General features: G+C 40.6%; 1 protein-coding gene across 1 annotated transcript in view; it reads left to right on the top strand.

Annotated features, from left to right (window-relative positions):
- Positions 1-11,785, top strand: part of SPTLC3 (serine palmitoyltransferase long chain base subunit 3) — an 82,835-nt gene that overhangs the window by 22,508 nt on the left and 48,542 nt on the right. The window contains exon 6 of the mRNA XM_042458172.1: positions 2,617-2,710. Within this exon, the coding sequence (XP_042314106.1) occupies positions 2,617-2,710 (94 nt within the window). The remainder of the gene's footprint in view (positions 1-2,616; positions 2,711-11,785) is intronic.

Genomic DNA, 11,785 nt, shown 5'->3' with positions numbered 1-11,785 from the left:
CCTAGGGTAGAAGTGTCCAGAGCCTCCGTGGACTATGTTAAACTGGATCAGTTTGAGTTGGTGAGTACCGAGGATGTGGACAAGATCCTCGGAAGTGTTCGGAAAACGACCTGCTCTCTTGATCCCTGTCCCTCGTGGTTAGCGGCCCAGGGGGGGCCGGCGGTAACATCTTTGTTACGCCGGATAATTAATACATCTTTAAGGGATGGGCTATTTCCATCGGATCTTAAATTGGCCATAGTAAGACCGATCCTAAAAAAGCCCTCCCTTGACCCCCTGGTACATAATAATTATCGGCCTGTTTCGCTGCTACCATTTTTGGGAAAGGTGATCGAGAGGGCGGTTGCGATCCAGCTTCAGGCGGTCTTGGATGAAACGGATTATCTGGACCCATTTCAAACTGGCTTCCGGGCGGGTTACGGGGTTGAGACGGCCATGGTCGCCTTGGTCGATGATCTCCGTCTGGGCATCGACAGGGGAAGCGTGTCCCTGTTGGTGCTCTTGGACATCTCAGCGGCTTTCGATACCATAGACCATGGTATCCTTCTGGGGCGCCTCGCAGAGGTGGGAATCGGGGGCACTGTGCTCCAGTGGTTCCGTTCCTACCTCTCGGGGAGGTCCCAGATGGTGCAGCTGGGAGACGTGTGCTCTGATGAGAGGCCCCTTAAAACTGGGGTCCCTCAAGGGGCCATTCTGTCTCCCATGCTATTTAACATTTACATGAAACCACTGGGAGAGATCATCCGGAGACATGGGGCGCGGGGTTATCAGTACGCTGATGACACCCAAATTATTTTCTCTATGTCTCCGACTGATGCAGTGACTGGGGATGGCGTCTCTCCTCTCGTGGCCTGTCTGGAGTCAGTAATGGGCTGGATGAGGGAAAACCGACTCAAATTGAATCCAGAGAAAACGGAGGTACTAGTGATAGGTTCCCCTGGTCCAGGAATGGCGGTGGTTCCACCTGTCCTGAACGGGGTCACGCTCCCTGTGAAGGACTCCGTGCGCAGTCTGGGGGTGCTTCTTGACTCGTCGCTTCACCTGACTGCTCAGGTGAATGCGACGGTCAAGAGCACTTGTTATCAGCTTAGGCTGATTCGCCAGCTGCGCCCATACCTGGCCCAGAGGGACCTAGAAACTGTTGTACATGCTCTGGTAACTTCGAGACTGGATTTCTGCAACGTACTCTACATGGGGCAACCCTTATACCAAACTCGGAAGCTGCAAATAGTGCAAAATATGGCAGCCCGGCTGGTCACTGGTGCGTCCAGGACCAGCCATATAACACCAGTTTTAAAAGATCTTCATTGGCTGCCCATTCGCTTCCGAGCTCAATATAAGGTGTTGGTAATTACCTATAAAGCCCTAAATGGCTTGGGCCCAGGATACCTAAAGGACCGCCTCTCCCCATACATTCCGCCTCGCACTCTCAGAACGTCTGGGCAGCAGCTACTGAAGGTGCCTAGGGCTAGGTTGGCCTCCACTACTCGGAGGTCGTTCTCCATAGCTGCCCCAGCCCTTTGGAATGCGCTGCCCACAGAGCTCCGCTCGTCCACCACCCTGGCCCAATTTAGGAAGGACCTCAAAACCTTCCTATTCCAACAGGCATTCCCCGAGTAAATATCCTGTGGGCCTCCCTCCTCTCTTTCGTGGCCAAGAGGTTGGGCTTTGGGGCTTTACTGTTGGGTTGTTTTAAATATGTTTTTATTGGAACTGTTTGTATTTTAATTATGTTGTGAGCCGCCCTGATCGGAGGAAGGGCGGCATATAAATAAAAATTTTATTATTATTATTTATTTATTATTATTTAAGACCCCCTTCAACTTAGGCTCCATCATCTCTGAAGAAATACTGCATCATGACATTGTTCTGACTGCCATGGCACAATGTTATGGAATTCTGGGATCTGTAGTTTTGTGAGATATTTAACCTTCTCTGTCAGAGAACTCTGGTGCCACAACAAACTACAAATCTCAGGGTTCCATAGCATTGACCCAAGACAGTCAAACCAGTATCAAACTACAGTATTTCTGCAGTGCAGATGCAGCCTCAAGCTCATCTAGTGTAGCCTACTTGTCTCTAAAGTAGCTGGGGACAGGAAGAACAAAGAAAAGCAGTAATCATTGATTCTCTATTTTAAAAATGCTCCTTCCCCAACCTTGAACATTTCAAACTTTCACTATCTATTGTAAGCTCTCAGGTCTAAAGGCCACCTAATTTAGGCAGCTGATTACTCTGGTATCCTTGGAATGAACCATAGACATTCCCTGGTGGCTGATGCCCATCTTGTTTGCTTGATCCATGGCTTGTGCATCTATATGAGCTTTTCTCTCAAGTAAACACCCCACAGAATATTTGGTTTGAACATAGGCTGCTTCAGTTTTAGGCTCCCACCTGTTTTTATTATAGATTTGTGTTTATACTGTATTATGGTTTTGATTTTTTTTAAAAAAATGTTTATGACCTTAACATCTTACGGTGAAAGAAAGATTTAAAAACCTGTAAGAAGTAAATAATATAAAAGGTAGTTTGGGGGTTCTTACAATAATATTTTAGTGTAAGTGTGAGTTGATGGGTTTATTCTAACTCCATGTTATTCATTATATACGTCTACAGGGATGTCTTATTTTAAGTGATGAACTCAACCATTCTTCACTTATTCTTGGTGCAAGGCTCTCAGGTGCTACAATCAGAGTTTTTAAACACAACAGTAAGTACTAATGCTGGGTATTCGAGTAGTAGATATTTCAGTGAAATGAAGGTAGTTTGTGCCCACTCAAGGAGTTTTCTGTTTGCATGAAAAAGGTGATCAGTTTAGGCTAGGTGGAAGCTTTATTTAAAATTTACTGTGCATTACATTTGGATTAAACTTTTCTGTATAGTGTAATAAAACTGTTGTTGGTGTTGTTGTGTACCTTCAAGTCATTTCTGAGTTAGGTTCACCATAGCATCACCATGTCACAGGGTATTCTCAGCAAAATTTGTTCAGACATTTGACATTGCCTTCCTAGGAGATTGAGAAAATATGACTTGCCATAGGTTGGCCGCTAGGTTTTCATGGCTGAGTTGGGATTCAACACTCAAACCATTATTCAACGCTGGCTGTAATAAAACCTTTAATATTATTAGTCAGTCTGTGCAAAGGCTAACTTAAAAGTGACTTAAAATTTGGGGGGCTTCAGTCAAATTTTTATGAGCACATTTGTAAACTTTGTACCGAACAATCGGTCATATAGATATTGTTCAACTGTTGTTCACTATACCCATATCTGCAGAAATAATGTATCATAGCCTTGGCTGAAGAGCGGGGTATAAATAAATAAGTATTATTATTATTGTTGTTGTTATTATTATTATTATAAACAGGTGGTGAAAGAGGGCTGAAAAATGCAGGTCTTGAACAGAGATTATTTTAAATATATTTCTATAGTTCCATGCCCTCCAACATTTCACAGATGAAAATAGACTACATAACTCTAAGATTCCCTTCCAATCCCTTCTTCCAGGACTGCTTTTAAAAACATGTGGCCAAGCAGGATCAGAGTGTGACCAAGAGGGTGAAAGTTATTAATGAGGAAGAATACACAAACTAGAAGAGGCTCTGGATTGCCTGAATCCAGAGGAAAGGGCAAGATTCCACTCATTCCTCTCTCCCCTCCCTGCTGAGTTTATTGAATGCACATTAATTTTGCACATTGAATTCATTGTGCATCTGTTGAAATAAGCTGAAGGCAAAGGGAAAGAAGAGAGAAACTGGGGAATTTTAAAAGCAGCTGAAGAAGTGGAATGACAGAGGATGAACAGGGAGTATCCATGCCAAATTGGGACAATTGGAGGGTATGTTGTTAGCGAACTCTAGCATTTCAGCTGATCCTACGTTTACCTCTTATTCATCCAAAGATGAATAGCTGCAGCATGTCGTACACATTTTACATCATTCGTGTCTATATTATTCAATTCAGATTGCCTCATACTACTTGTATTGACATTTCTCCAGATGGCTTTTGGAAAAAGTAATACACTGTTTTATTATTAGCGCATATGGATTTCAAAAACAAATTGTTCCATAATTTCATTAGACTCTAAAATGAATGAACAAGTCCAGTTATTTACAAGTTTTTCTTCTGACCACTGGATTGAAATGTGTAAATCTATATTTGGTTGTTTAGTTGGCAGGGTGGAATAGCAGCCTAGATTTATATCAAAGAAGAAGTGTAATAGCCAGCCCTTGGAGGCATCTCTCAAACTTGGGTCCAAAACACACTGCAAAAATAATCCTGTTTGAGACTGCTTTAACTGCCCTGGCTCAATGCCAAGGGATTCTGGAAACTAGTTTTATGAGACATTTAGCCTTCTCTAACAGAGAGCTCTGGTATGACAACAAATTACAGTTCCCAGGATTCCTTAGCACTGAGCCAGGGCAAGTAAAGTGGTCTCAAACTGAAATATTTGTGCAGTGTGTTTTGGACCTTGGTTAGAAGAGGAAAGCTGCTCAGATGTTTTTCACTGAAAATCACCGTACCTGAAGGAACAGAAACCACATTAGGACACAAACTCGGGTTTAGAGACAGGATTTAGATAAAAGGTGATAGTTAAGAAAGTTTCCAAGAAAGGTGAAGAGTTCACAGAGAAAAATCTCAAGTGGGAACTTTGTATTCTATAGATTTGAAAAGCAGCTTGACATCTACCTCTCCCCTGCATACATGCACACATACAAACTCTGCATACAGTGCTCATGAAAAGAGCATGTGAGGCATCTGGTATGTGTATTGTATACATAAAGCATGTATGTTCTCAGTAAGACCCTTGTGCTCCAGTTTATATTTGACAACAAAGAGTCAACAAAAATTGATTTTGAGGTTTCTAGACTCCTAGCCACTTCATTAGATGCACTGAAATAATGGAAGGAGTATTCATGGAGAGAAAGAGAGGGGGGAGGTCACATGGCTGAGGATGGGATGCTTGCAGTGAACTCATAACTAATTTAGACACAGAAAGTAGTGGCAATGACTAGTGGCAATGACAAGTATCACTGGCCTCTCCTTAGAAACCAGACTCTCTGTTGCTTTATAACACAACAAGACTTGAAAGGTAAATCACAGGAAGAAACTGCTGAGCAGTCATTAATATCTGATAGTAGATGCTTGTCACACTATGTGTGTCAACATGCCCTTTTACTGGGATATTTGTGTTATCAGTGGCTTTGTCAATGGCCCATGTTAATAATGTAATAATAACTGTTAGTACTTTTTACATTCTAATTTGCTGTGACCTCACTGTCAACATTTCACTCTCAACCATGTGCACTGTTTATATATTTGAACTCCAAGATTGTATTCTGTAGAAAAGTAGACTAGAATATCTAAACATCCTGCTACAATCAATTTGTTAATTGTAAAGGTACGACACAACTCTTTGTTGTTCTAACTACAGCTAAATAACATGGCTTCTCCTTTGGAAATGAACATTTGACAATGCAAATCCACTGCTTTTTATTTTGTTATACAAGGTATCCCTGTGTGGGTAAACTGTTATATGCTCATCTCAGATATCCTGCTCATATCTGAGCTAATAGAAGTCATTTTAATAGATGGAATTTATGTTCACATAGATGACTATATTTTCTGTTTGCAAATAGAAAGAGACTTCTCATGTTTTTTTAGACTATATTATGGATTTAAAACAATCTAAGCACATGAATCATCTTCCTTCCAAAATATTGTGGCTGCAGTGTAAGTAAATAAGTAAATAAATCGATAATGCCCAGTAGATACTGAAAATTTTCCTGCAGCTCATTTTAGAAAGCACTGAGACATTACCTTGGTTTACACATAACACTGTGTGCACATCTACACTGGCCAGAGTACTCCAAGCTGCTCCTGGAGTGTTCTGGCCCCAAAGCTGTCCTAAATTCCCCTCATTACTCCAGAGTGACACTGGCAGGCTGTCTGCACACATGTCCCTCTGGGCCATTCAGTGCTGCCACCACTAGTGTGAGGCACTTCTTCTCAGGTCAAAAATGAAGCATCTGATGTTGATCAAAATGGCTGGGAACATCATTCTGAATTCAGAGAGAGCAGTACCAGGCGACAGAGAGGGACATGTATGTAAACAGCCACTTGGCATCACTCTGGAAAAAAGCAAGTCTTTTTAATCCAAATTCGGGATCAATTCAGTACAGATCTGGCCTCACATCATGAAGATGCTCCACCCTCAAATCTAAGATTTGGCCCTGTGCTGTGAAGTTGGGTGCTGTGAGGACAGGGACAAATTGATTCAAATAGCCTGTGCAGACATACCTTATATCATGCATAGAAATTATACAACCCTCCAGATGTTGGACTGCAGCCTCCAGAATGTCTCAACCTTAGCAATGCTTGTCGAGACTGCTGGAATATGCAATCCAACAACATCTGAAGAGCCTACCACTGCTATTCAATGGTGTTGCATAACAGGGATGAGCTCCCATGATTCTGTCTCAATAATACTATTTATTTATATTCCACCTTTTCCTTGCGGAATCAAGGCAGATTACAAACTGCCATACTCTCCACTCTCCTCTTTTGATGTGGCCTCAGAAATTAAATTAGATGAAATTTCTGATGTAATTTAACAATAGTTCAACATGTTATTGCCATCCTAAAATGCAGTTCTTCCTATCTCTAACTATGGTTAATTGAAGTAAGTTAACTTTGTTTCAACTATCTATAGTATACCTTAAGATTAGTAATAGTTTGCCCAGGTTCAAGAAACATGGTAAGCTGTGGTCAAAACTAACAAAAACAGAAGCTTTCAAACTCATCCCTACAGCCACATTAAGGCAAAGGAAGGGTAGTATGCAAGCTCAAGACTGTTGTAATAACAAACTATAGTTTAGCATTACATCCATACCAGACTATTATGTGCAAGATTTAGACGGGTGCTAGTGATATGATGTTACTGCATCTGATAGCACTGCTATTTTAGTCCTCCTTTCCACCCATCTATTATCTTATCATGAGTTCAGATACTGTCTGATAAGCATGAATCAATGATCTTAGTAAATAATGTTGAACAAAAATTAGAAATAAATTGAGCAAAAAATAGAAATAAATTGCTAGTTCAAACAGAAACCACAACAGTGGAAAATTCAATTAACTTGTAAAATGCTAACAGCATTTTTAATTCGTTGTTGTTTTGTGCAAGCTCAGTCCAATAAAATCAGGAGTGTAAAACTATTATTTAGCCTTAAGTCTACAAAGATTTATTTGACATATTGACAGGCATCCTAATTAGAACTAGATACCACGCAAACTAGATTTTTCTAAACTACATCTTTTTCTGAGTGTCACAATTTTTTAAAAAAAAAAATCATGTTTTAAGTACTATATGAAGGAGAAAGAAAGGGAGAGCATGCACACTTACATACTGTATATGTATTCATAAATTGTTTGGCTAAGTATTATCAGTGCAGTCTGATGATGGCCCTCAACAAAAATATTTTATTTCATCTAAAGGAATCATGTATCACCTCTGAGTCAAATAAAGAAAGAAATTTATATCATAAATTTTCACAGACTGCTAAACTCCTGTGGTAGGTTATTGTTTTTGTTGTTGTTGTTGTTGAGAGTTCCCCGATAGGTCAGAGATTGTCATCGTTTAGATGACTACTGGGCCTGAACCAGATAGGCCAAAATAAAACTGCTTCGGATTAGTTTGGAGGTATGTTCTTTAAATGCTGTATGTATGCTAAGAGGCTGTAAACTGCGCCAAAGCTACGCTCCAGCCCTAACGAATGGAGCGCAGCTTTGGAGCAGCTTCTGACCTCTTAAGATGTGTGATATTTAAACAGCATACCTCCAAAGTGACCCGAAGCAGCTTTATTTTGGCCTGTCTGTTTGGGCCCTACTGTTGAGCCCCTAATAACAATGCCAGTGACGTTTAAATATGTTGGGGCATTAATTAACTCAAATGGATGCAAGCAAGAGGTGGGTAACTGCAGTTTAATATAACTAAGAGGTTTTTATTTAGCATTGTGCCAAGTTGTACATTTACACACATGCAAGCAAAACCACAAAACTACAGATGCACACAAGACTACAAAAAGAGAGTTTTGGAAAATTTGGAGAGAGACAAGTAAGGGTTTAAGTTGGTAATAATTTAGACTTTAGTCTGTTTTTATTGTAGCTTATCATATTATTATTATTATTTTTTACTATTTTCATTCTTGATTTTTTTTTTTTTACTGGCTTAGTATCTTAAGATGAAAGATGGGTTAAAATAGTTGCAATAATTATGTAAGAGTGCTTGGCTTTTACAATATTTCTGTACAAAGGCTGGGTTTGGTGTGTTTATTGAAATGATTGTTACAGACAACCATTGTTGAGACTGAACATATCACCTTAGCACCATCCCACATGTTTTACAATTCTATTAGAGTTCAAACTCTCCCCCCTCCCTCCATTGGTATGTCTGTTACTTGAGGCTTCAGTTTATGTCTCTGATTGCGTGGACTGGCATCCACAAAAACATAGGCTATTTCTTAGCCTCGATGGTTGCTACAGGATTCCTTCCATCCTTTTCTGCTGAACCAGACTAGCATTGCTATGTCCTTCAATACTTACATAGCATCTGTTTTGATATTTTTAAAGTAGTGTGCATTCAAGGACAACATTAGGATATCCTAATGCAGTGTTTTCTCTTTTTGTTCATTCTTAACTACCATCAAATCAACACACCGGCTTCAGATATGGGGACCCCAAATACAGCAAAGGGTATGCAGGATGCCCTAACGAGGGATAATGGAAGAGATTGCAAAGTTCTTCCTCTCAGCAATCAAAACTCGTAGAGCTATATTACACACCTGACAACATTATTGGGATCAGATAAGGATTAATAATATATCTTTGCAGAATAAAAGGAGCACTTTAGAAGCAGGTTTATATAACATCATCTTTGCTACTATGAAAATGGTATTAATGTTTTTAATATACTCCATGTTGTGTATAAATTTGTATATTTATATTGGTATTTTATCACACATTTGCATATTTATACGTTGTTTTAGTATTGTTGTATTTAATTGTTTATTCTCTTATGCTCTGTGGACTGCAGCAAAGGCACTGATTGGTTGAATTGGCCATAGAATCATATCTATTTAAGTAGATAGTAAATAAAATTATTTTAATAGACTCACATCCTAGTAGCTGTGGGTGACCTGGGCTTACTTGGAAGTAAATTCGGTTGATTCTTTGGCAAAATTTACTTCTAAGTGGAAAACACACCTGTTTTCATGCTCTGGGTGCTGTAGCCAAAAAGAAGCAGTGTGTGTGCGTGTTCAAGTGTGTTTACAGTACTAGCAGATGAGAGTGTAGGAGAGGCCAAATAGGAAAGCAGTTAGTGGTCACAGGGCTGTTACTGGCCATGGCGGAGCAGCAGCAGTGAATGGACTAGAGAAGGGCTTGGCAGACAGTCTCATCAGGAGGAGGAGGCATTGCTATGAGCTTTGCTCTCCCTTTCCTGCAACTTGTTCCTCGCCGCTGCACTGTGTGGAGTTCAGCTGCCCCCCTAGCTGTTGGTTGGAGTTTGGCTTGCTTCCCTCGTTCCTACCTGCAGCCACCACTGCACAGTTCCCCTTGCTGCCCGATGGCCAAGGTTTGGATGGTTCCCAAGGGAGTCAGATTCTGCTCCCCAAAAGTTAAGAACTTGTGCCCCTTCTGGACTAGCTCCTTCGTAAGTGGCTCCAAACTTGGCTGCCCCCCCCCCCCTTTATGAGTGTCTTCCATTTACCCTTGTACATTGGACATGGCTTTCAGCAGAGGCTCTCTTTGGACTGCTCACACACATGCTTGTGTGCTGCTTACAAGGTGAGATGAGAGTGGGGAAAAGGCTCCTACAGATGCTTCCTTGTAACCAAATGCAAATGGCCCCCCTTCCCCCCATCTTTGTGACTGTACACTTTGTTTGCTCATTCACTTTGCTTTTGATCCAAGGTGCTTCTGAAATTGTGGCCAGTGCATCTCTTACAGTGTTACATTACAATATTTGTGCTTATAATCCAGTATCCTGTATAATGTAATATAATATATTTGTTGTTGCTGTGTGCCTTCAAGTCATTTCCGATTTATGACATCTCTAAGGCCATTGAACCTATCATGGGGTTTTCTTGGCAAGATTTGTTCAGAAGAGGTTTGCTATTGCCTTCCCCTGAGGCTGAGAGCATGTGACATGTCCAAAGTTACCCAGTGGGTTTCATGGCTGAGCTGGGAATCAAACCCTAGTCTTCAGAGTCATAGTCCAACCCTCAAACCACTATGTCATTCTGGCTCTCAATATAATTATAATAATATATAAAGTGATTCCCAATTTGGCTATGTAAACCCACTGGGCTACCTTGGGCAAGTAACACCTCTCAGCCTCAAAGGATGGCAATGGCAAACCCCCTATGAAGAAACTTGCCAAGAAAACCCCATAATAGGTTTGCCTTAGGGTAGTCATAAGTCAGAAACAACTTGAAGGTACACAACAATAGTAAATCATATGTATAATATATAATAATACAGTAATAACATATATATGCATCTATGCTATAAAGTACAGTGTAAAATATTATATAATTATTGTTGTTGTTAACTGCCATCAAGTTGACTTTGACTTACGATGACCCTATGAATGAGAGCCCTCTAAGTCACTCTGCCATCAACATCCCTGCTTAGCTCTTGCAAACTCATGGCCATGGTTTCCTTGGTTGAATCTTTCCATTTGAAATGCAGTCTTCCTCTTTTCCTGGTGCCTTCTACCTTACCAACCACTATCATCTTTTCTAGTAAGTCATGTTTTCTTAGGATATGGCTCAAATACAACAGTCGTAGTTTAGTCATCTTAGCTTCTAGGGAGAATTCAGGTCTTATTTGCTCTAGGATCCATTTACTGTATTTGTATTCTTCAGTCCATTCAATCGGATTCCAATGAAGGCACTGCCCCAGACAAGGGACTGGCCAAAATTAATCCCTAGACACAAGGGGTACAAGGGATGAAGTAAGTGGCTCCTGGAAACCCCTCTTAGTGAGGAAATCACAACTTTTGTGATGAGGGCCCACAGATGGAGAGGAGAAGAAGCCAGGAAGCATTGTGCCTAGTGAGGGAATAGCCTATGTTTAAAAAAAAGGCTTAAATATTCATGCAATCTCCTTCAATAAAAGGTTAAAATTTTGGAATCATCTTAAGAAGGGATGTACTCCACTGCATGGACACAACAAAGTCATGAATAAATTGTTTTGTTAAATGGGAGTATGTGGGTTAAACACCTTTGGGGGACTTAGTTGTTGTTGTTAACTGCCCTCGAGTCGATCTCAACCCATAGCAACCCTGTAGATAATACATCGCCAAGATTCCCTGTACTCCATGGTTCTGCTCCGTTCCTGCAAATTCATATCCATGACCTCTTTTATGGAGTCCATCCATCTAGTATGTGGCCTTCCTCTCTTGCTGCTTCTCTCCACCTTTCCTAACATTATTGTTTTTTTCAGTGAGTCCTCCTTTCTCATGATGTGTCCAAAGTACAACAGCCTCAGTTTTGTCATCTTGGCTTTCATGGAGATTTCTGTCTGTATCTGCTCAAGGGCCCATTTGTTTGACTTTTTGACTGTCCATGGTATCCTCAGCACTCTTCTCCAGCATCACATTTCAAATGAATTGATTTTCTTCCTATCCACTTTCCTCACTGTTCATTTCTCACATCCATTCATGGTAATATGGAAAACAATGGCTTGTACAATTCTAACTTTCATCTTTACATCTTAGATCT

The sequence above is a fragment of the Sceloporus undulatus genome, chromosome 1 (assembly GCF_019175285.1).
Source record: "Sceloporus undulatus isolate JIND9_A2432 ecotype Alabama chromosome 1, SceUnd_v1.1, whole genome shotgun sequence".
NCBI classification, from domain to species: domain Eukaryota; kingdom Metazoa; phylum Chordata; class Lepidosauria; order Squamata; family Phrynosomatidae; genus Sceloporus; species Sceloporus undulatus.
The sequence above is the reverse complement of the archived record's forward strand: the minus strand, read 5'-3'. Positions and strand labels throughout refer to the sequence as shown.